The sequence below is a fragment of the Mastigoproctus giganteus genome, chromosome 1 (genome assembly GCF_048544385.1).
Source record: "Mastigoproctus giganteus isolate SK-2022 chromosome 1, ASM4854438v1, whole genome shotgun sequence".
Lineage (NCBI taxonomy): Eukaryota > Metazoa > Arthropoda > Arachnida > Uropygi > Thelyphonidae > Mastigoproctus > Mastigoproctus giganteus.
In genome coordinates, this window is record NC_143575.1 from 239,283,892 (window position 1) to 239,310,163 (window position 26,272).

General features: G+C 40.7%; 1 protein-coding gene across 1 annotated transcript; it reads left to right on the plus strand.

Moving 5' to 3' along the window:
• LOC150091677 (very long chain fatty acid elongase 7-like) lies at window positions 1-26,272 on the plus strand. The gene is made up of 7 exons (XM_090369234.1): window positions 1-97; window positions 2,589-2,782; window positions 6,207-6,284; window positions 19,623-19,679; window positions 23,225-23,330; window positions 25,690-25,826; window positions 25,982-26,272. The coding sequence occupies exons 1-7, from the start codon at window positions 1-3 to the stop codon at window positions 26,270-26,272; spliced, it is 960 nt and encodes a 319-aa protein (XP_090225360.1).

Sequence of the window (26,272 nt, forward strand, 5' to 3'; positions counted from 1 at the left end):
ATGTTCTCTGGTGGAAAAGGTGTAGATCAGTTCAACATAGCCAAAGGTTGTCTGCAGAATTCCACAAGTGTGTACGACTGGATTTTTGGGAGGACCAGTAAGTAGTTTCATATTTAAAAACTCTCTTTTTTTGTTTTGGTGTTATTTGGGAAGCTACTAGTTTGTTTGGTTATTTATTTAATAACTGAAACTTTCATTCGAGTGGAAAGAAGATTCATCACGCAATGTTCTATCACGGGAATCATACTCAATCTTTCAATACAACCCATCTCTGATTTCAGGGCGTCAGAGATAACATTTGGGATAGATATTGTCTACACCATCAGGTCCCTTTTCTTATTCATCCTGAATCCCACATGGCACCCAGTCCGAACACACCACGTACCATGATACTACCTTCAACCGTTTGTGTGATGGACACAGATAGTCTGGGTCCATGGCATCATGCGTTTCATGCCACACTTCCACCCTAATAGTCGTGAAAAGTGTAAACCGAGACTCCTCAGACCACATGACATTTTTCTACTCTTCTACAGACCAGTCTTGGTGTTGGCAGCACCACTCCAGTGAAATCTTTCGATTTTTAGAGCGATTTTTGCATACTTTCAGTATCATTTCTTCCTATTAGAATTAGTCTTCCACTCATTTTATTGTTCTGCTTTCGACACACCAGTCATTCTCTTTGTTTCTCAACTCTGGCTCCTGCTGAACGTGCTTGAACCTTTCTGAAAAACGGGAAGATCATCTGTCTTTCCTGTAATCGGATTGATTAATAATCCCCAGGAAAGAGAACAGTATTTATGTGATGCCAAAGGACTTTTGATCATACAATGTGACAAGTTACATTTTCTTAACGTACGTCACGTTATTTGATAACGCCAAACTTTTGTGCAGTGAGTGTAGTTCTTGAAACAAGTTAGTTAATACACGCTGAGTGTTACATTTTAGGCGAGTTCGATTTTTATTGATGAAGTGAAATGATTTCTTTTTTTTTTTAACAACAGACTGAAAAGTAAGTATCTAATTATCTCATTGTACTCATCCATCTTTTTCGCTAGGGTCAAATGGTTGCTGACCCAGTGAAAGACATGAAGACATACAATATGAGTTCCAGTAATTGAGATCAGTATACGTGACAAATGCTTTGCAACACATACAGGTCATAAATTAAGGAAGTTGAAGACTCCGAAAATAAAATTTCCAAATTTGTTAGTTATTTGTATTGAAAAAATATTTATCTTCTAAATGGACGAAGTTCAACCTCTTTGGAGGCTTTTGTGACCTCTTAAGTCATCCAGAACAGTGCGTCTACCAGTTCCAATGCAACCGACATTTAATCCTTAACTGGGTTGAGTTACCCTGTTTATTATGAAACTCGAAACACGAAAGGTATTAGAATTTACTGTATATATATACACAAAGTGATCACTGAATTATGACCAATACTTCGTAGGTCCTCCTTTTCCCCTCATTACAGCAGCTACCCGTCGTGGCATTGATTCAACAAAATATCGGAAGCGTTCGAGAGGTATGGCCAACCAAACTGTGTGTAATGCGGTCAGCAATGCAAGTATGGAGGGGATTGGTGTATCCAGACGCCTGATATGCCTTTCCATAGTGTCCCACAAGCGCTCTATGGGACTGATATTGGAGGAGTTCGGAGGCCAATCGATATGCTGGAAGTCAGAACTGTGTTCCCCAAACTATTCCTGCGCATGAAATGCCCGGTGGCTCGGCGCATTGTCATCTTGGAAGACACCATCGGAAAAAATGTAACATAGTGGGGTGTACACATTCAGCAAGCAGTTGACGATAGCGGAAACCAGTGATACGTTGTTCCACATACCAAGGGTCCAAGTTCTTGCCAGTGAAATATGCCCCACACCATACAATCGCCTCCATCGGCCTGCACTTTTGACGCCATGCATGATGGATGAAGACCCTCATGTAGTTGATGCCAAATCCGTACACGACCATCTGCGGTGTGAAGTAAATAACGTGACTCATCCGACCAGCACACCTTCTTCCAGTCTTCTAACATCCAACTTGCATGCTCTTTGCACCAGGCGAGTCTTTTAGGCCGATGAACCGTATCAAATATTAAAACTTGAGCAGAAACCACACAACCCTCACTCGAGGATGACTAACTTGGCAAAAGAGAAAACGACTAAAAAAACTCCCTCTAGTTGAGATGAGGTTGACTTAGATCTTATCAAAATTGAGGCGAAGGACAGTAAATATGCAAAACATTACTGCGCTATAAAGAGAAAAATATGATTGAAAAATTTATTTATTAAACATTAACTTAGTTAAATGCTTTGCTTTTTTTGTGGTAAACAGTTGTAAAACTTCTTTGTTCAAACTGCGTACAGAAGAGAATTGCTTAATCAGACACCGGGGCCCAAACATGCACAAGCACACGCACGCAGACACCTTTACATTTTTCCTTTCCATCAAAAAGGACTGAGCGTACATTCCTAAACTGACCTCATAAATATCCCGATGTCTCTGCACTTTTAATAAATACATTTAATATAATTGTTGGTTGTGATTTGTTTCTGAAATATGTTTTGTTCTATCCTTCTTAGACGACCCAACCACAGCTGACTGGTTTTTAATGAGTTGCCCAAACACCGTTTGCGGTATTGCTATAGCCTATCTGGTGTTTGTCAAACTCATTGGACCAAGATGGATGGAGGAACGGAAGCCCATGGATCTGAGAGGTGTAGTCATCACATATAATATTATCATAGCCCTTCTGAATGGATACATCTTTGTCGAGGTGAGTATTCTCAATCTTCCAGGCAACATATAATTGGACAAATACTAAAGGTGCTTTTCTAGTTAATGGATTACAAGATAGGTTTATGGATGTGAAATGCAATCTTCAAGGTAATGCTTACTGGACCATTCTTTTATTTTAAATACAACAAGCCAATGGAATATTAATTTCGGATATTCACTTGGTTAAACGTCATATCTGGCACCTCATTGTAACGCTGTTCCTCAAGTCGTTGTGATAACGATTTCTTGTGGCAATGCTTGAAACGTACAGGCAGTTAAATTTATAATTGTACATATAGTGTTCCGACTGTTCACAGTACACTCCATTCAATGCCTTCTATGGTCTTGTGTCTAAAGGACGCCAGAAGCGCTTTGATTAATCTTGATGCCAGGTAAGCTTCGTGTACTGAGGGTATTTCTCAAAAGCTGTACTCCTGTTCGTTGTCACCTTTTTTCATTTCCTTCTGCTTGGAAATTTGCTCATATCCAGCCAGTTCCTAAAAAGGATGTAAAATTACTTCCATCGGATTATAGTCCCGTTGCACCTACTACTACTCTTTTTAAAGTAATGGAGAAATCAATTAACAGCCAACTCTTAAACTATGTAGAAACCTTCCATCTGATCAACGTTCGCCAGTATGGATTCCGTCAGTGTCCATCCACTGCCGATATTCTGCCTTATATTACCCATCTAGGGACAAATTCAGTGGAAAAGTTTGGTTAAATTCAAGTTACTCTTGACATTTTAAAGACTATTGATCGTGTTTGGCATAATGGTCTTCTAAATAAGCTTCCATCTTATGGTTTGCCAACATTTCTGTAATTGGGTATACATTTTTCTCTCTCACGGCTCACTGCGGGTGATGGCAGATGGATCTCTGTGTTCTTACTTTTCCACTAATAGTGGTATTCTACAAGGTTCAATTCTTTCTCCCATTCTTTCGTCTTGTATATTAAACAAACTTCTTCCATTGACCGCAAATCCCATCCATAGTTTTGCTGATGATAGCACATTGCATTCCACTTTCCAGTTTAAGAAACTTTGCCATGCACAAACAGCTTAATTACTGGATTATCCGCTACCAATTCCTTAAATGCTGATCTCCAGATAATTGTACAGTGGACAAAGATAACTTAGTTGATTTCAATCCTTCTAAAACTCAGACCTCTCATATATCTCGCAAAAGGATTCTTTTGCTTCTATGCTTCTCTTCGAATACACTCCGATTTCTAATGCAAGATGATACATCTCTATCGGCTATTACCCTGACTTCTAATCTCTCTTGGAATAAGCACATTACAAATATTGTTTCCTCTGCATCTAAAAACTGGATAAATACATCCTCTTTAAATCACCTTTCCCTTCTGGGAAAGGGGATTTAAAGTGATAGGGAAGGCAACTCCAAAAGGTCAGTGCGGACAAGCCCCACCAGGTGAAAGAGTGAGAGGCAGGGTTGGGGGCAGAGCCAGAAGCCTGTCTCCACCCCTCCTTGCCTTGGGAGAGGGGATTTAAAGTGAACCAGGTTATGGTACCAGGTTCAAATCGCCAATTGGCGTGGTGGTAGCGAAGCTGCGTGTGGTCACAACCGGGATGAAGAGTTCCAACCCAGTGGAAGGAAGATCGGAGATCAATTCCAGTGTAGTCGCCATTCCTGAGATACTTGGTCTCTTCCAGTGTGTATAATCATTTCCGTGTGTTCTCTGCCTTTGTGGTGTTAGCTGGATTTGTTGTGAAGTTTAGGCACGAAACAATTCAATAGTGCCGAGACAAAACTGCGTGACACATTAAGCCTATGTGCTAATTCTGCCTGCGAATGCCAGGGTTCAAATCGTCCAATAGCCCGCCATCTCAAAGAATCATCTAAAAGACGATGACTTGCCATCCTGAGTACTGGAAATATGGCTAACCCACTGAGTGAACCAAAAAACGGGAATGAAGTGTGATGTAGTCGCAATCTGTGTTTTTATAGGAATGAATAATTTGCATAATGTGCGGCTCTGTAAGGTGCTGCTAACATTGCGTGTTTCAAAATACTATCGATTGTTAATGAATCGCATATGCGTTAAATGAAGTATGGCAATTGGAAAATGCGACATGTTACGAGACGAGTTCTAGTGGTGCCATCTACTAGAAGTAAACATGAAATGAAAGAGTGGTTGTTCCTCGAACACCGCAGTCAAGGTCAGGGAAATTGCAAAGATTTCAGAAGGTAGTGTGAGCTGAACTGCACGTATCGCCTCTCTCTGTGTTGTCGAGGGACAATGGAACAGAGATCAAACATCAAGTTTTGGTGAGACGGTCTGTCTCGTGCACGTATGTTCGAGTAACATAAACGTTTCGCTTATGGAAGCGAATCATTGGAACTCGAAAAACGTCCAGGCCCAGCAAAGGCGGCTCGAAAGCCAGAGTTGATTAAATGCGGGAAATCATTTCCAATGACCAACGTGCAACACTCCGAATGGGTTAATAACATCTGCGCAATATTAAGGAAACCATTCCACTAAAAATAATACTAGATTTGAAGAAAACGAAGGTCTGTGCGCGGTTTTTTCCATATTCGTTAACAAATAGTCAACGACTGGCACAATTTGATCACTGAAGAGAATTCATTGAAGCCGCTGAAAGCAATCCCTACTTCATGAATTCGATCGTTATGGGTGATGAGACGTGATTTTTTCAGTACGACCCAGCAACGAAGCAACAAAATGCGGAGTGGAAGTTGTTAAACTCTCCCAATGCCAAAAAAGTTCGTGAAGAAAGGTCAAAAATGAAAACCATGCCCTTTACGTTCTAAAATAGCAGTGGAATCGTGCAAAAAAGAGTTCGTCCCAATGGCCGAAGAAAGTATTACTGCTAATATGCGGGCGCTTTGGAATGTTTATGGCAAAGTATCCGTCATGTAGGGCTTCAGTATGAAGAAGATGGCAGTTGGTTCCTCTTGCAGGACAACGCACCAGATAAGAAGGCTCTTATTGTTTGGGAGTTTTTGACTAACAAAAACGTCTGCGTACTCTACCACCCACCGTGCTCACCTGACTTAGCACCTTGAGACTTCTTTTTGGTTCCGAAGCTCAAGGCACCACTGAAAGGCTGTTATTTGGATGATGTTCATTTTACACGCTTTGGTTTTCCATTTGGGTTTATTTCTTCTAGTTTCAGAAATGTTTTCTTGGTACGGTGCTGGTTTGCCCATCAGTCGTCAGGGTTTCAGGCTCCAGGACTCCTGTTATTGCAAGGCGTCGTATAAATCTTATGGGTTACTTCTACATATTTTATAAAATGAATGCTAAGGAGAATTATTATTACCACCCTCATTGAAGGAATATTTAGTTTATTAAATGTAAAATGTTCCAGTTTGGTACATAAGTTTGGGTATGTAATTAAAGAGTTTTTCTTTAAATATTCAATAACCGTCTTACAGGTTTTGCAACTACTTTTGAGACGGACCCATCATCTAGCGTGCCTTCCAATCGATTCTAATCTGATAATTGCTAAGAGGGTAAGTTAGTTTTTATATTATTGTTTTTTTTTTGTTTTGTTTTAAATAAAACAAACTCCAATTGTTTTTTTTTTTAAATAAAATAGTACACGACGCCCTCATTATACTACGTTGGTAACATTTTCTTCTATTTATGTTAATTCAAGGAATATCTTCAACATCTTAGCCAAACACTGAGTTTAAAATGAATCCTACGTGCAATACTAGTTCTATTTCTTATCGTTGTAAAGGATTCTCTCGTTTCAATTAGGTAACCATTTTTTGTGCATCTACAGAAATTTTCATGATATGAAAGAAATAATTTTGTTTTTTTGGTGAGCAGTGTACTGAAAAGTACACTTTTTAGTACACTGCTAAACAAAATTAATAGATCTCGTAGAAAACGTAGTGTAACTCTTGCAGTTGGTGATGAAGGGGCACAAAATTTGGTAGGGCAGTGAATCATAGAATAACCATGAAATGGGAAGACAGCGAGAAACTTCGGACAGGCATAAGGGACATTTATAGGAGTCGAATAAGAATTTCAAAAAAAAGGTCACAATTCAAAGGTTGATACAAGATTCTCGAAAATATAGTCACTGGATATCAGTACGATGTATGATCTCCTCAGCGGCTGAACAGGCCTGACAAATGGTGTACCATGCTCGATATAACAGTGCTATAAGGTTCTGTGGCAACTAATCCAATTTTTCCACTGGCACTCACCAAGTGACCAAGGAGTTGGCTGTCAGCATGAAATGCGAAAACGCCCAAGGGCGTCCCACACATGTTCGATCGGATTTAAGTCTGCTGATTGAGATGGCCAGGGCAGTCGTTGGATATCTTCACTTTCAAGATATTCCTCCACCACTTGAGCTCTATGTGCAGTGGTGTTTTCGTGCTTGAAAAGAAAACCTGGACCAACCGAACCTCTAAAAAAGTTGCACATGGTTTCGAGGATCGGTTCTTGGTACCTATGCGCAGTTACAGTTCCCCTATCAAAAACATGAAGAGGGGTGCAGCTGTTGATCATTATTCTGCCCACACGAGAACACTGCCTCCATATTATGAGTTTATTTCTCTGACGTTGGAGGGATGGTACTGCATTTTTTCTTGTTTCCAGATGAAATAACGTCTCGAATGTGTTTTTAGGATAAAATAGGAGTCATCAGAGAACAGGGCTGTACCCCATTTGTCACGGCTCCAAGTCACATGTTCATAGCACCAGTTTCGACGAGCTCTGCGGTGCTTTGGGATTAATGGGATGACATGTGGGCATGTGTTTTTGTAAAGTGTGGCACCTAGACTGAAATGCTTCGTATCTCTGTGAAGACCAGTACCACTGCAAAAGAGCCAGATATGTGAGTAATGTGGGTTTGTGTGTGGTCTGTTTTGTGTTCTGGCCACATGGCTTCTGGGTAGCCGAGTGGCCAGAAAAATGATCCAGGTTACTCTTCCACACGACGGGAAGGTGGGCCAATGACAATAGTGCTCCTGCTGTCTCAATTCGAGACTCTGACCCACGTGACGTTACCAAAAAAGGTCACATACAAGATTCTAGAAATGGCCGCCCTAGAGGCCCAGTCCAGAGGAGGGAAAAAAAAGAAGTTCCATGGTATTAAAAAAAAAGAAACAGAAGTGGCTCCTGGTGGCCAATCCAGGAGGAGAAAAAAAGGTTGAGTTTTGCTCAACCACTACATATTAACTATATAACTAAACAATTATCACTCCGGATTAACAAATATTCATTCTTCAAAATAATTTACAATTCAAAAATCTATTTCTTATTAACAATAATTTTAACACATTCAAGTTAACGATTAGATAATGTTCAATCAAGAATAGCCCAATAAATATAATTAAACCTTAGCGCAGGAGAACTCTGAAACCGAACCAATTCAACAATAACCACCATAGCCCAGCAAGCCTCTGACTTCTAAAACACTTACACATATAGTTTATAGCAAACTTAGCCAAAATCCATAAATAAAACATAATTCTAGCAATTATTCAATAGAGAATTAAGGTAATCAAATTCTCACCAAAAACCGCAACTCTCACTCAAAGTTGCTCTGCGCAGCATTTTACGCATTATTTTCATAAACATATCAGTAAGAATTACCAATCACTTAATTACAAGAAAACTTACTAAACAAATATATACACAAAATGTACTCAAAGTGGACACCATTTGTAACCAGTGGTGACAAACAACAGTAAAATCAATTTTCCTATAAAGAGATGAAGATACACAGCCAACCATTTAGTCCTAAACACCAAATTTCAGGTCAAGTTGGGTTCTGGCCAGAGGCGCTAATAAATGCTGTCACCTGAGACAGTATCACTCTTCTCATAAAGGCTTCTTTTGAAAAAGATTGCAGCGCTTGGTAATTATCAGCATCTTGCACCAACACTGACTCTTGACCGGTGGAAAGATTAGGCACTGCTTCCTTAAGCCTGGCACTAAAATCCGTATAGTTAGGACACGAATACAGTACATGTTGCCAGTCTTCAACCTCTCCACACTGCCATAGCTCTGTTGTTGACAACCTAAATTTATATAATTTCATGTTCATCGAGCCGTGACCAGTCAGCAAGTACGAAGTCAACATATCCATACTGAACCAGACATTCATCTTCTTGTTCGTCAATGTGCAGACCTCGGGGAAGAATTTTCTCGAAACACAGCCAACTGATGAAGTGTCCCATCTAGATTGCCAAAGGGTTATTAGTTCATTCCAAATTATTTTAGGTTCATGTTTGACATCCGAGTTTAAATCAATTATGATTCCAAAGAGTTCTGAGGGAATTTTACGTTTTAGTCTATAACTCAATCCTTTGTAAATCACGTGTATGTCGAGAGGCAGAGAACCCGTCAGGACCTGAAGTGCGGCCATTGAGACTCTGCGGCACGCTTTCAGAACACTTAGGAACATTATTCTCTGAAGTGTCATCAATTTATCTTTGAAGTTTACAATTTTGTCCCTATGGATCCATGCCCGTGCAGTATAAGATACAATAGAGACAAGCACAACAGTATAATAGTTTCAAGGATCGTCTAGAGAGGCACACTCATTTCGAGAAACTCTAACTATAGCATTGGAAAAGCGTTTAAATTTTGCACCAAGGCTTGACTAATTCCCCATAAAATTCAATTTATGGTCGATAATAACATCCAGCAATTTAGTTTCTGTGGCTTAAGGGTTTTGAGCATTGCCAATTTTACTTGTAGGTGGACGCCAGACGTCAAGTTTAGCCATAAAAACCATGATTTTGGACTTGGATGGATTTGCCTTTAATTTATTTTCGTGAGTCCAATTCTGTAGGTCTAGTAGGACTATTCTAGCGGATGCTTCCAAGGCAAATGTTGAGTTACTGCTAACAAGTACTGTTAGAAGTAACAAGTACAGCGTCCATCCTTGCAGTCCATCCTTCCAGACCATCTGATCCCTTCATGGTCATCGTGCACTCACAGGGCAATGGACTCTTCCAGAAGGACAATGGCCACCCCATAGATCAGTGTTCAAGTTGGTTCTTGAACATGGTTCGAAGAGCAGTTCGTAGATTTTACCACCATGGAATCACCTCCCCGTTCACTGGATATGAATCCTGTGGAGTATATTTGGGATGCTGTGGAAAGGTCCGTTCGAGCTTTGGATCCTCCACCCAGGAATGTGAAGGAATTATGGACAGCGGTGCAGCAAGCATGGATGGAAATACCCGTGGAACGCTTTTCTGAATTAGTGGACTCAATGCCTCGCTGTGTGACTTCCCTTATCCGGGCGAAAGTTGGGTCTACCTGTTGCTAGGTAGGTATCCCATGATTTCTGTCCACTCATTGTATTTACTATATGCTTTTGGCCCATGACGTAAACTGTAACTTAAAGAAACTTGTCTTTCACCGGAATCCTTTCATTTCTCTGATCAACAGACGTCTCAAGTTTCCCAAGTTTGGGAAACTGTAAGCCCCTGGCTTTATGGCCATGAAGGGTAATAAAAGATTATCTCTCTCTCTCTCTCTCTCTGTCTCACAGATTATGTTCATTTGAACATTTTTTAAACTTTAATAATACTGATTTACACTCGTGTGCAAAACTTAAGGACCAACACTATTTCTAAAGGTTACAACCACAAAATTTTTACTTAAGGTACTCTTTACTGAAGAGCATAGATTCAGTCTCAGCAGCGATTCTGGACGTCAACTAATCTGGCGAGAGGTTGGCACACGGTATCACCAGCTAACATCACTGAAAGGGATCGATATGGGGCCGAGGTGTTCTCGTCTGGGGAAGCGTTATGTTCGATGGACGTGACGTAAAGAATTTGGTCCATTATGTTCGATGGACGTGCTAGAGAATTTGGTAATTGTGAAATTTTTTAAACTGTTTCCCAATATACTACTGAATATGTACAATAAATGCTTCCTCGAAGGACTTTTTCCCAAACCCTGGAAACTAGCTCTACTGAAAATTTTATATAAACCTGGAAAAGTCAAAACAAACCCAAGGGCGTACAGACCAATATCCCTCCTGGCTAACTTAGGGAAACTTTTTGAGAGATTAATTTCTCCCAGAATTGCAAGCATGTTATCGGACAAGCAATTGTGCTCAGATCATCAACACGGATTCAAAAAGGGTCACTCGACCGAAGATGCTATAATTTCTCTTCTGAAATACATCCAGGATTCTCACAGTAAGTATGTCTTGGTGGTGTTCGTGGACTTCGAGGGCGCATTCGACTCCCTATGGTGGGAGAGCGCCCTCGGGTCGCTACGTTCAGCCATGTGTGATAATCATATCTACCAAATTATGAGATCATACTTTCAAGACAGACAGATCAAGGTTTGTGCCAAACACCTGACTTACAGCACGACTGCTTCCCGAGGGTGCCCGCAGGGTTCAGTCCTGGGGCCTCTCCTCTGGAATGCGGTCTTAGACCAATGGCTGACAAAGAAAAATGGAGATTGCAAAAAAATTGCATATGCAGACGACTTGGCGGTTGGCGTTACTGGAATGTCAAGAACAATCTTGGAACAAAAGATCCAAACAATATTGGATGATTTATCCAACTGGGCGAATCTAAATAAGCTCAAAATTTCCCCTACAAAAACAAATTTCATGGTTTTTCGAAAGCAATTCAATTATGGCAGACCTCCCAGAGTTATCCTAAATGGCTCACAAATCCCCTACGTATCCAGCACCAAGTACTTGGGACTTACAATAGATGACAAACTAAACTTTCATACTCACGTATCCAAAATTTCTGAGAAAATTAAAAACTTCACGGCTGGAATCGCAAGGATTTCCAGAAAAGAATGGGGCCTCAGCAAAAAGACGTTATCTTTATACTATAAGACTATCTTCCTACCAATTGCTGCGTACGCAGCAGGTGTTTGGTTCTGGAGGGTCTCAAAAACTAAGATCAGGACTAAACTTCTTTCATTACAGCGTTCGGTGTTGCTCACACTTCTACAAGCTCCTCGGACGGTGTCGAATAATGCCCTACAAGTTCTAGCAGGAACCCTGCCTCTGGACCTTTATATCTCCTACAGGGGTATGATCTACAATCTCAAAAAAGGAATTTCTGTAAATATTTTCAATATTGTAACAGACCCTACGAACAGAATAAAAGAGGAAAAACGAAGACTCTGGAAGGAACTCACCGCTGTTTGGCAGCAAAGATGGGCTGAAAGTGAACATGGTGAAGTCACACGAAGATACATTTCAAATGTTGAATTCGCATCATTACCCACAGTCTCAAAATGGTTTGTGCCTAGCATGACTACATCATATTTAATGACTGGCCACGGATCGCTCAGGGCTAAACTTTTCGAAAGGAGCCTTGAGCCTGACCCTTTCTGTCACTGCGGAGCATCTGAGACATGGCAGCACGTTCTCTTTGAATGTAACGATTATTCGAATGAAAGACAGGTACTGCTGAGTAAAATAAATAATCTCTCAGAAAATAATGTACTTTTGCTCATCGAAAATTCTGATGTCTTCACTACATTTCAACAGTTCTCTGCGGCAGTTTTCAAGAAAAGACTTGCGGCTAGAAACTCTACTGTGGTGTCATAATGATCCAGATTAACTCACTTTTGGGAAGAACATATCGGAAGATAGCCATCAACGCAACAGGAAATGACAGGTAGACCCCTTTCTCCTCTAAGTGATGCTGGATGGGATTACAAGAAGCTTTGTGTATAAACTGGCCTAAATTATTAGGAAGCTAACCTCGAAGAATTGTAATATTTATATGTAACTTAAATATTTATATGTAAATGTAAATTTATATGTAACTATTGGTAAGTAACAACTTATGTTGCTGTAAAACCGACTGTAAATAATTTTCAAATTCTGTTGCTAGAACTGTCAAACAGAGAGAGTGGTAAATCTCACTGTAATGTAAATAGTGATCAATGTTAACAGTTTATTTCCTTGTTAATGCTAAACTTAATAGGATAACTGATGTATAATGCTACTGATAACTGCAGGTCTCTTTACAAATGTTTGTCTTGGCTGTGTGACTTCAATGGGTTTTTGGAGCTCCAGCCTTGTTTTTTTTTTTTTTTTTTTTTGCTGGCTCTAGGCCTGGGCAGCCTGTGAGCGGGATAGCGGGCACCCACTGGTATTGCACTACCTCCAGTGGGTGCGGGATTTCGTGCACTTTGGCATGTAAAAGGTTTAAAAAAAAACCAGGTCTGGCTACTCGCGCCTGGGGACAGGCACCAGATAGCAGCTGCACAGGTATTGGCTGCTCCTTTGCAGAGGTCCTACATTCAATACAGATCCACTAGGTGGAGATGGGTTATGCCTAGGGGCCACCCTTGATACCAGGACACACACACACGTGTTCGATGGACGTACACAGCTGCAGATACTGGAAGGCGGTACTGTAACCGATGCACAATACTTACCGGCGGAATGTATCCCCAGTTCACAAAGGGGGATCAAAGGGTGACACGAGTAAATACAGACCAGTTAGTTTAACTTCTGTTCCGGGTAAAATAATGGAGTCGCTGGTTAAAGATGCATTGCAGGATCATCTGGACAAGACTGCAGCAATAATTCAGACACAGCATGGGTTTGTTAAGGGAAAGTCTTGTCTGACAAATTTGATTGGTTATTATGATGTGGTTACAAAGGAACTGTATGCAAAAAATAATTGATATCATATATTTGGATTTCAGGAAAGCTTTTGACACTGTTGCGCATGGAAGACTATTGTACAAATTGGAGCAGAATGGTATTAAGGGTAAGTTGCTACAATGGATAAAAGGATGGTTAAGTGGGAGAAGACAGAGGGTGGTAATCAATGGGTGCTGCTCTTCGTGGACTAATGTTATTAGTGGAGTCCCACAGGGTTCGGTGTTAGGTCCACTGTTGTTTTATATATTTATCAATGATATTGATGAAGGTATATCAGGCTTAATGTCGAAGTTTGCAGATGATACAAAGGTTGGTAGGGTTGTTAATGACAGTAATGGCAGTGTGCTACTGCAACAGGATCTAGATAATTTGGGCAGATGGGCTAAGAAGTGGCAACTGAAGTTTAACCTTGACAAATGCAAAGTACTGCATATGGGTAGAAGTAACCCCAGAGAAACGTACCAACTGTGTGGTACTACACTTAAGGTGGTAGAAAATGAAAAAGACCTGGGAGTAATTGTGCAGGCAGATATGAAGTTTTCTGAGCAATGCAGACAGGCTGCGAGGGCAAGTCATGGGGCTTTGTCAATGATATATAGGAATTTTGCTAGCAGGGAAAAGGAGGTGATTGTCCCTCTGTATAAGGCAATGGTCAGGCCACGCCTTGAGTACTGCGTACAGTTCTGGAGACCTCATTTTAGGAAGGATGTAGATTTACTTGAGCGTGTACAGATAAGGGCAACAAGATTGGTGAGGGGAATGAAGGGATCCTCTTACCAAGAGAGGCTTAAGTTCTGCAAATTGCAGTGGCTGGAGATTAGGCACCTGCGCGGTGATCTGATTGAGGTATATAAGGCCTTGAATGGGTTGAGCACGCTGAATTCTGATGGGGTCCTTCCACTTGTTCAGATTACGAACCTATGGGGACATAAATTCGAATTAAGAAAAGACAGATGTAGAATAGATGTGCGGAAATTTGCCTTTAGCCAGCGGGTGGTTAATTGCTGGAACAAACTTCCATCTGTCGTTGTGGAAGTTGATAGGTTGAATAAATTTCAGGAGGAAGTGGACAGGCATTTGGAGGGAATGGTGTGATTTTTTTTTTTTTTTTTTTTTTTTTTTTTTGGCTGATGCTGCATAAGCTCATACACTTGCTTTCTTGCATCTCATGCCACTACTACTACTTCTACTACTACTCAAATTCAAATTATTATATTAGGGCCACTCGTAATTTCTTACAGCTACCCATATATTTATTTGTCTGTAAATTGCGTGTGAGCTCTGGTCGATTTGCCTTTTTTACTGAACCAAAAGACCCCAATTTCTGGGGAAAAAACCTTGCTATCTACCCCTGAGACCCACTAACTCAGCCATGGAGGGAAAAAAGCCCATTAAAGTTCCTCGTGTCATCAACGGGATCCGAACCCGGGCCTTTACCACAGGGCGTGGGGAGCACGCTGACGATACCACTGTGCTAACTGTGCAGACGACTCTACTGTACTGAGGTAATCCTTCCCAACGTGAGTATGTTCCAATGTGCCATTGGCGCCGAGTTCCTGTTTATGGATGATAACGCCACATCCCATCGCACTGCAGCTGTTGATATGCTTTTGGAAAGTGAGGAAATTGTTCGTATGGATTGGCCTGCCCGTTTTTCGATCTAAATCCCATCAAACACAAATGGGATGCTCTGGGGAGACACACTTAGCGGCACATCCACACCCACCAAAAAATATTCACCAGATGAAGATAGCGCTGACAGAGGAATGGACGATGTTACCGCAAGAACTTATCAACAACATTGTTTAAAGTATGGACCGACGGTGCAAAGCCTGAATCGAAATTAGGTGTGGTCATATCTCCTACTGAGGACCACCTCTTCCTTTTGTTCCATCTTTGGCAGTGATGCATCTGTATCATGGCAGCCAGTGCTCTGTTGCAATTTTTGAATAAAGTCCCTCTGTACCGTTTTGTTTCCGTTGTTTCCTTCATCATTTCTGTACCTCACGAGGTTCCCTTCGTATGCTTTCCCATATCCAGGCTACTCCTATGAGAAGCTACAGGTGAAAACCTGACTGTCCTTAAATTTTACACACTAGTCAATCTTTCAATAGGTTTTATTTCTTTAGCTAGACTACAATCATTTCTTTCATTCAGGCCTTCTTAAGTTATTCATTACTAATTTCCATTTTCTTTGGTTGAAAGTTGAGAAAAAAACCGGAAAGTTGGTTCATTTTGTTTAAAGCCTATTTAAGTTTTAAAAAAACTTTTTATTTTAAAACTTGATTTAAGTTTTAAAATAAAAAGATTTTCAGTACAAAAATTCATCCTGTACACACGGGTAGGGTTTTTTAGGAGCATCAGCGAATAAGACCATATTGTTCCGTATATTTCCGTATTTAAGGGCACAAAAGGTGATATAGTTGTACACGTTGGCACTAATGATATTAAGAGTAGGAAACCGGTGGAATTACTTAACAAGTACAGGTCACTGTAGAAAAAAAGCCGTGAAGTAGGGTTGAATTTGAAAGTGTCTGCAATTCTGCCCAGACACGATAGGAGGGAGTATATGATGAGAGCCCTGTCGATCAATTCGGCCCTGGAAAGATTGTGCAAGGCTCAAGGGGTAGAATTTTTTTCAGCCTGGTCTGTACTTGTTAACAGGAGAGACTGCTTCTACAGGGATGGGGTACACTTAAGTAGAAGGGGTGCAAGAGTGTTTGCTGATGCTATCGAGGCATTGTTAGGTGGGTCGGAAAACTGCTAGCTTGGGGGATACAACGACTAATAGATTAACAGTAGCCACTGGCAGAGGTGAAAGTGATTCTTGCACTGCTTCAATTGGAATGACCAGCAGCCTTGAAAATAAGATGCAGGATATTTCAGAGACTGCCGGGAGTCATTGGGGTACAAGTAAACACATGGGTTGTGTTAGGGTAGCTAAGAATAGAAACAGGTGCGTGTATACCTGCGTGTACACCAATGCTAGGAGTTTGGTAAATAAATTTGATGAATTTGAGGTATTGCTCAAAACATCAAAGGCAGATATTGTTGGGATATCAGAGACATGGTATCACACAGATATAAGGAATGCAGAACTGGAATTTGGGGAGTACAACGTCTACAGAAAGAATAGGAAGGGAGGAGGGGTTATGCTATTAGTTACGAAATACATAAAATCCAAGGAAGTGAAGCCAGTCAACATCGCTGGACAGTGCAGTGTCGAGTCAGTTTGGTGTGACATAAACATTGGGAGATCAAAATTGAGAAGAGGAGTGTGCTATAGGCCTAATGACTCTGATGAGTATAATAAGAAACTGTACAGGGAAATGCAGTGGGCCAGTAATTCAGAGAGTCTTATAATGGGGGATTTTAATTTTCCAGATATTGACTGGAATTTGGGGGCTGGTTACTCACGCACTAGCAAGGCTTTTGTGGATTTATTGGATGATTGTTTTCTACATCAGCATGTTCATGAGGCAACTAGAGGGAGTAATACTCTTGATCTGATTATCAGGAGTGATTCTTCATGCATTAGGAATCTGCAGATAAATGAACCACTAGGTGGCAGTGATCACAGTGTGCTGAAGTGGGATTTACTCAAAGAGGTAACTACCATTAGGGGTAAAGGGATGGGTAATTGCTTTCGTAAAGGCGACTATGATGGTCTGAGACAGTATTTAAATTCTATACAGTGGGATCAACTGATGATGTTACCAACAGCAAATTCAAAATGGGAAGCATTCAAAGAACTTATCTTGGAAGCTACTAGGCTGTACATACCAACTAAGAAATATTGTTCAAGGTTTAGGCCAAAATGGATGTCAGATGAACTAATGAGACATGTGGCACAGAAGAAAAATGCATGGGATACATACAAATTAACACGTGACACAGAAGCCTATGATAGAGACAAGTTGATCTGTAACCAAGTTACAAAGGAGGTTAGGCAGGCGAAGGAAGATTACGAGAAATCCTTGGCAAGGGATGCAAAGAAAAACAGCAAAGAGTTCTTTACTTATGTTAACTCTAGAAGGAAGGGGATGAATCAGATTGGTCCACTTGATATCGATGGGTCAACTGTTGATGATCCTGCTCAGGTAGCTAACAAACTAAATGAATATTTTGCATTGACATTCACACATTCAGCGAGGGGAATGCCAGAGGTGTATTCAACTCTGGCAGTAAGCTAGAGAATCTTGTAATAACTGAGAGTAAAGTGGAGGAGAAATTGTTGAAGATGAACACAAGAAAGGCACCCGGGGTGGATGGGATCTATCCAGTTATATTAAAGGAGGCAGCAAAGGAAGTAAGCAAACCCTTAGCCATAATTATGAGAGCTTCCTTGGACTCAGCGGAGGTACCCATAGACTGGCGATGTGCAAATGTGACCCCAATTCACAAAGGAGGATCAAAAGGCGACACAAGTAATTATAGACCTGTTAGTTTAACTTCTATTCCCGGAAAAATTAATGGAAGCACTGGTTAAAGAAGCACTGCAGGATCATCTAGACAAGACTTCAGTTATAGCTCAGACACAGCATGGTTTTGTTAAGGGGAAGTCTTGCCTGACCAATTTGATTGGATACTATGATGCAGTCACAAAAGAACTGGATGCAGGGAATAACTTTGATATTATATACTTGGATCTTAGAAAGGCTTTTAATACTGTTGCACATGAAAGACTGCTACACAAATTGGAGCAGTGTGGCATTGGAGGCAAATTGCTGCTATGGATAAAGGGGTGGTTGAGGGGAAGAAGACAGAGGGTGGTAATCAATGGACACTCCTCATCGTGGACTAATGTTATTAGTGGAGTCCCTCAGTGTTCAGTATTGGGTCCATTATTGTTTTCTGTATTTATAAATGATATTGATGATGGAATATTAAGCTTAATGTCCAAGTTTGCAGACGATACGAAGGTTGGCAGGGTTGTCAAGGACACTACTGACACTATGCTGCTGCAACAGGATCTGGAAAGGTTGGGCAGATGGGCTGAGGGGTCGCAAATGAAGTTTAACATTGGCAAATGTAAAGTACTATATATGGGAAACAGCAACCCCAGAGCAACGTATCAACTCTGTGGTACTACACTGGCAGTCGTAGAGAATGAAAGGGACCTGAGGGTGGTTGTGCAAGCAGATATGAAGTTTTCTGAGCAGTGCAGACGGGCTGCAAGAGTATCTCATGGTGTGTTGTCGATGATATATAGGAATTTTTCTAGCAGGGATAAGGATGTGATTATTCCCTTGTATAAGGCAATGGTCAGGCAACACCTAGAGTACTGTATACAGGTCTGGAGGCCTCATTTCAAGAAGGATGTAGAGCTGCTGGAACGAGTACAGAGAAGGGCAACAAGATTAGTGAATGGAACAAAGGGGTGCTCTTACGAAGAAAGGCTTAAGTTTTGCAAATTATAGTGTCTGGAGACTAGGCACCAGCGAGGTGATCTGATAGAGGTGTACAAAGCCTTGAATGGTTTAAGCATGCTCAATGCTGATGGGATTCTTCCTCTCGCTCAGAATAATCACCTGAGAGGGCATAAATTCAAATTGAGGAAAGACAGAGGTAGGATAGATGTGCGGAAATTTGCCTTTAGCCAGCGGGTGGTTGGTAGGTGGAACAGACTTCCATCCCTTGTCGTGGAAGTTGATAGCCTAAATAAGTTTAAGGTTCAGCTGGACAGGTATTTCGAACGAACAGAGGGGTGAAGTGGAAGTGGGTATTTTTTTATTTATTTATTTATTTATTTATTTTTTTGGCTGATGCTGAATAAGCTTGCTTTCTTGCATCAAATGCCTCTACTAATGCTAATGCTAATGCGCTGTCCGTACAATGCGTGTGTTCCGAGGTCTATTTTCTGTTTTTTGGACGTCAAACCCGAGTGTTTTTGGGAGAGAAAAAACATTCTGCCCTCTCCTGAGACCGATTAACTCAGCCACGTTGTGAAAAAGGACCATAAAAATTCCTCACTTCATGAAAGGGACCCGAACTCAAATCTTTTTCATCGGGTGTGGATAGAACAGCGATCCTACCTACTGCGCTAACTGTATACACAGAGGGGTAGAGTAATGTTAACAGGATAGAGTCCTGTTAACATTAACAGCAACAATATATATATTGTTGCTGTTAATGATCTATATAAATATTGTTTTATTCAAATTTTTTTTTGAAATGATTCTAATGCACTGACTTGTGATTCTAATTTCAGGAGGCTGACATTGTCTGGATATATTTTATGTCCAAGTTATTAGAACTACTAGATACAGTAAGTACGTGATAATTAGTGAACTTCATTTTTACTGTTTGTTAAAATCATTATAATAATAATAATTAGGGGGCTCCGCACCCTGCTCGCATTGCTCTCCAACCCGCGCACATGCTTTTCTACCTAAAATATAGAGGTATGACAGAGAAAGTCAAATCTTTTCTACGGAAAAGACATACCTGTGTGAAAGGTACTGATCGATATCTAATCAGAATATGACTTATGTAATTATATACCTGTGTATTTGTAATGACGTAATTACCCCCCCACTGGTACCACGTGACCCACATCTCTCTTCTCCCATTGGCTACCCCACCACGCGGCATTCTCAAGGTCGAATAAATATCACTACATAATTATTTACCTTTATTCACATAGGTCACTTAGGAAAAGGTCTGTTGCTTCGGGTTCCATAATCTATGAGGATTATTGTTGCATCTGAAAGAGCAGCACTTAAATATTTAACTAAAATATTTACAAACTATAAAACTTTTTAAAATATTTATAAACTATACAAATATTTAAAATATTTACAATACACTAAACTATTTACGAATATACATACTATGCCGGGATGGGTCCCTTCTTCAACTGATATTAATATACAAAAAACGTTAGAATGGAACAGTAAATGATGCTGGGTGTGGTCAGGTATTAGACAGTGAAGCACGTGCACGAGGTTGGGGAACGTTATGGAGGCAGTTGACTTACAATGAAAGTTGGCATGCGTTCTACATACGCGATCGACATTACCAACAGCAAGTGTCTGATTCTCCCCAGTAATCCATTTAATGGTACTTCCATTTAACGTTCACGACCTCGTGCACGTTCCTTTCATATAACGTTCACCAACTAAGCTCGTTTCTCTTCTCTGCAAAGTTTCAACAAATCAATATCCTTCCTAAAATGAGGACTTTAGACCTGTATGCAGCACTCAAGGTGTGGCCTAACATGGGCTTGTACAAAGGGAACACCAAGGATCCTATTCCTGCTTATCATTAACAAATCCAATAAACTATCCTAGGAGCCAATATGCACTGATCAGAGAACTTCATATCTGATGACACAATTCTACCAGCTCTTTTCATTCTTCCCTTTCCTCAGTGAGGTACCGCACAGTTGGTATGCTATTCTGGCATTACTGCTACCCATATTCAATACGTGCCTTGCATTGGTCGCTGTGAAACGCGATTTGCTACTTCCCAGCCCGTCTGCCTAATTTGTTTAGATCTTCCTGCAGTAGCATATCCCAGTTACTTTCCCTAACCACCCTGGCAACTTTATGACCTGGAACCTTAGATATTAAGGCATACGCCTTCAACGATATTAATTATATACACTGAGTGATCACTGAATTATGACCACCCACCTAATACTTCGTAGGTCCTCCTTTTGTCCTCAGTACAACAGCTATCCGACATGGCATTGATTCAACAAGATGTCGCAAGCGTTCGGTCAGCAATGGAGGTGATTGGTGTACTCAGGCGCCTGATATGTCTTTCCATAGTGTCCCACAATTGCTCTATGGGATTCATATCGGGAAGTTCGGAGGCCAATCGATATGCTGGAAGTCAGAACTGTGTTCCTCAGAGCATTCCTACACAACCAGTGCCCGATGGCTAGGCGCATTGTCATCTTGGAAGATACCATCGCCATTCGGGAAAAAAGTGTAAAACAGCGGGGTGTACACAGTTAGCAAGCAGTTGACGATTGCGGAGACCACTGATACGTTGATCCACATGCACCAGGGGTCCAAGTTCCTGCCAGTGAAATATGCCCCACACCATACAACCGCTTCCACCGGCCTGCACTTTTGATACCGTGCATGATGGAACAAGAACCTCATGTTGCTGACGCCAAATCCGTACACTACCATCCACGGTGTGGAGAAAATAACGTGACTCATCCGACCATCACACCTTCTTCCAGTCTTCTAACGTCCAACTTGCATGCTCTTTGCACCAGTCGAACTTTGAACCTTTGAACCTTGGTTAGGAGAGGATGCCGTAGGGGTCGTCTGCTGGTATAGCCCATACGTGCGAGCGTGCGATGCTTGGTCATGCCAGATATTGTTCCGGGTTGGCCCAAGTTGTATTGGACAGTGAACTCTTCAACAGTGGTGCGCCTGTTCGCCTGTACGAGTTCCCGACACTCACCTCTAACAGCCTTTCGCTGACCTTTGCAGTTTTGTCGTCTGATCGTTGTTTGATCATTTTTACGCCAGTCCTGGTACACTTTAACTACGGTGGCTCTCGAATACCCCACCAGTTCAGCCGTTTGAGAAATCGAGACACCAGCTCGTCGTGCACCCACAATCTGTCCTTTATCAAAATCCGATTAATCCTTCCCCTTTACCAATCACGCTCGGAATTTTACTACCTACTGAACCACTGACACCTTATCTATGCTATGTAGGTCGACTAACTCCACAATCTCGTACCTCACGTGGTCAACGGGTTACATTCAGTTTTCATAGGGGTGGTCATAATTCGGTTATCACTCAGTGTATATTGTAAACAGTAAAGGGTCCAGCCTTTAATTTTGAGTTCAGGCTAATAACATTTGTGCAAAAAGAGCAGTGCCCTTTGATAATCACTCTTTATTCTCCTACCCAGCCCTACCTTTATCCATAGCAGCAACTTGCCCTTAATACCACTCTGCTCCAATTCGTACAGCAGTCTTTTACGTGTGCAACATTATCAAAATGTTTTCTGAAATCCTAGTATATGATGTTAAAATTATTTTTTGCATCCAGTTCCTTTGCTACTGTGTTATAGTAATCCATCCAATTTGTCAGACAAGATCGTCCTTTAAGAAATTCGTGCTCTGACTGCAGTATAATTGCAATCTCTCCAGATGCTCTTGCATTACTTCTTTAACCAGTGACTCAATTATTTTCCCTGGAACAGAAATTAAGTTAACAGTTCTGGGCTGTAATTGTCCTCATGTTGCCTTTTGATTTCCCTTTGTGAACTGCAGATGCATTCACTCATCTCCTGTACAATGGGAACTCTTCAGAATCAAAGAATATACTCTTTGGGCTGAGGGTTTCCTGACCTCCTCTGCTGTCATTCTCAAATCTTTCAACATCTGACCGCATAGCAACAGTATTTCAGAAAATAGTTTTCTTTATTTTTTTTTCAATCACTCATTGCAATCTCGAACCTTCCCAAACGCGCTTTAAGCAGTTTAATATTTTATTGATATACAGAAGACGACCAAAGGACCCAGTGAGTAACTTCGAACCAATTTCCATCCAGAAAAATCCCCAAGATTCTCAGCACAAGACCATCAAGGATTCCTGGACTAGTAGGAATCTGTGATTATGTTTCGTCAGACTCTTCATGGCTGGCAAACAACATGAGAATCGAAGGTACACTTGCGTTTTGTGTTGTTCAAGTTGCTTCTAGGACGAAACTTATCTGGTGGAGAATTTTGACAAACTGTTTCCAGTAATTTTTTACTAAGCATTTTTAAGTTTATTAAGCTCTAAACAAACTGGAAATTTATTGCTACTTTTAGTTAATCTGCGTTTGTTTTTACAGGTGTTCTTCGTTTTACGAAAGAAGAGTTCTCAAATCAGTCATCTTCATGTGAGTCATCACTCAATTGCCATGCTGCTGGTGTTTTTCGCCCTTAAGTATATTCCAGGTGTGTATAACAAAATTATACAACGATCAGATTGATCAGCAAACTTTCCGGCATGACCCCACCCCCTCATCTCCTTCAACCCATGAAGAGTTCTAAGTACTATATATAAAAAAAAACAATTTTCGCTGCCATTCGCTGGTTGGTAAAATGAAGGGGCTACGTGGTAGATGCGCAGAAACTAAAATTTCCCTGTTCGCACATGAAAGTAATTGATTTTTTCTCGTTTTTTGTTATAAAGCATAATTTATTACTATTTTCTAACGCGCCTGAAATATAACGCTCTGCGTATAGAGCTAGAATAGTCCTAGAAGACCTACAGATTTGGACCCACGAAAATAAATTGAAGATAAGTCCTTCCAAGACCAAGATCATGGTCCTTGGGGGTAAACCTGACATCCGGCATCCACCTGCGTCTAAAATTGGTAATGCTCAAATCGCTATAGTCACCGAAACTAAATTGTTGGGTGTTATTATTGACCATAAATTGAATTTTAGGGCACATTTGTTAAGCCTTGGTCCAAAATTTAAACGCTTTGCCAATGCTGTAGTTAGAGTTTCTCGAAATGAGTGGGGCCTCTCCAGACGATCCATGAGGCTCTACTATACAGCTGTGTTTGTCCCTCTGGTGGCCTATGCTGCAGGCACATGGTTCTATATGGTCACAATTGTATAATTCAAAGCTAAATTGATGACACTTCAGACAATAATGTTCCTAAGTGTTCTGAAAGCGTGCCGCACAGTCTCAACGACCGCACTTCAGGTCCTGTCGGGTTTTCTGCCTCTCGACCTACACGTGATCTACAGAGGATTGACCTACAGACTAAAACGTACAATTCCCTCAGAACTCTTTGGAATCACAATTAATTTAGACTCGGATGTCAAACATGAACCTAAAAGAATTTGGAATGAACTAATAACCCTTTGGCAATCTAGATGGGACACTTCATCAGTTGTCTGTGTTACGAAAAAATTCTTCCCCGAGGCCTACACATTGATGGACAAGAAGATGAATGTCTGGTTCTGTATGGATCTGTTTACTTCATACTTGCTGACTGGTCACAGCTCGATGAACATGAAATTATATAAATTTAGGTTGTCAACAACAGATCTATGTCAGTGTGGAGAGGTTGAAGACTGTCAACATGTATTGCATTCATGCCCAAACTATACGGATTCTAGGGCCAGGCTTAGGGAAGCAGTGCCTAATCTTTTCACTGGTCAAGAGTCAGTGTTGGTGCAGGATGTAGATATCTACCGAGCGCTGCAGTCTTTTGCAAAAGAAGCTTTTATGAGAAGACTGGTACTGCCTCAGATGACAGCAGTTACTCTGGCCCGAACCCAACTTGACATTCAATTTGATGTTTACGACGAACTGTCTGGCTGTGCCCTCACCATTTTATAAAACAATAGATTTTGCTGTAAATGAATAAATCTCAACTTGTTTTTTTCACTTTGTGGCGTATTAAAAAGAGTGGGTGAGAAAAAATCTCTCTCTCTCTCTTTTTTTTTTTTAATACCCCAGGGGAACCCCTTATTTTTATTATTATTATTTATTATTATTTTTTAATACACTACAGGAACCTCCTTTTTTTCTTAATACGCAGCGGGAACCCCTCTCTCCTTCCTTCCCCCATTTTCCCCTGTGGAGGCCCACCTCAGAGGAATCTGACCCACCATTTGGCAACATCAGTTGGGTCACAGTCTCGAATTGAGACATCACGAGCATTGTTGGGACTGGCCCACCTTCCCGTGGTGTGGACGAGTACCCAGAATCATCTGTCCAGGTGACTGATGCTTCTCGGTAGCTAAGTGGCCAGAACAGAACAACAGAACACACACATTATACACACAAACCTACGTCACGCACATCTGGCCCGTTTGTAGTGATACTAATCTTCACAGAGATACGAGGTGGAGATGAACTGACGTTCAAGGAGCCGCCCTTTACAAAAACACATGTCCACACATGCGTATACAACGTATACTGTCTCTTTGGCGAACAATCGTTGATATACCCAAAGTCATTTCTCTAGAATTTGTTCAGAATTTGATGTCAAGTCTTTGACTACTCGGGCTAAGACAATGACATTACCATCTCATAAATCTGTTGTTTGATAAGTGTGCTAAAAAGAATAAAAAGATTTGATTCTTTTTAGCCCATATATATTTTTTTCTGTATATTAAAATACTTGATGCTCAGTTTTAAATTGAATCTTGTTCAAAGATTGCTGAATTACCTTATTGTGTGCGATATATTAGAGTAAATCGAAATTAATATTACAGTAATGTATTATCCATCTATGCACAACGAGTGTTTTGCTGATGCATTAATTTATGTTTTTTGTTTTATTTTTTAAAGGTGGATCCTCTTTGATTGTTGTTGTACTTAATAGCTTTGTACACGTGTTCATGTATTTATACTATGCACTGGCTGCGCTAGGTGAATCTGTAAAGAAGTATTTGTACTGGAAGAATTATCTCACAATGCTTCAAATTGTAAGTGTTTATACGAGCATGCGTGTTAAGCTGTGGTTTCATTTGAATTTCATTCATAACAGGCAGGCGTACTCTTTATGTATGCATAATGAAGCTGATTTCTGACTTACATACTGTATTAAATTTCTTATTATTATTTTATTATTTTTTGACAGGTCCAGCTATTCTTAATGATTCTCTACTATCTACAGATTTTACTATTTCGAGATTGCGGTGTGCCACCCATCTACAGTTTGTGGTTCACTCTCTCAATGACCAATTTCTTCGTTCTGTTCATCGATTTCTACATAAAAAGCTATCTTCACAAACATACGCATGTCAGAGGAAAGGCTGTTTCATTGAATCGATGTCAACAAGAAGAACCGGATGTCCTTATTCCAAGTGGATTTGGAAAATCTTTGGTCAAGGAAGCCGACCATTTAAATTTAACTAAGAAGGAAGAATAA

Coding starts and splice junctions, on each gene's coding strand:
- LOC150091677 (XM_090369234.1), top strand. CDS start 1: ATGTTCTCTGGTGGAAAAGGTGTAGATCAGTTCAACATAGCCAAAGGT. Junction 23,331..25,689: donor CGCCCTTAAGTATATTCCAG/GTGTGTATAACA, acceptor TATTTTTTAAAG/GTGGATCCTCTTTGATTGTT. Junction 25,827..25,981: donor ATCTCACAATGCTTCAAATT/GTAAGTGTTTAT, acceptor ATTTTTTGACAG/GTCCAGCTATTCTTAATGAT.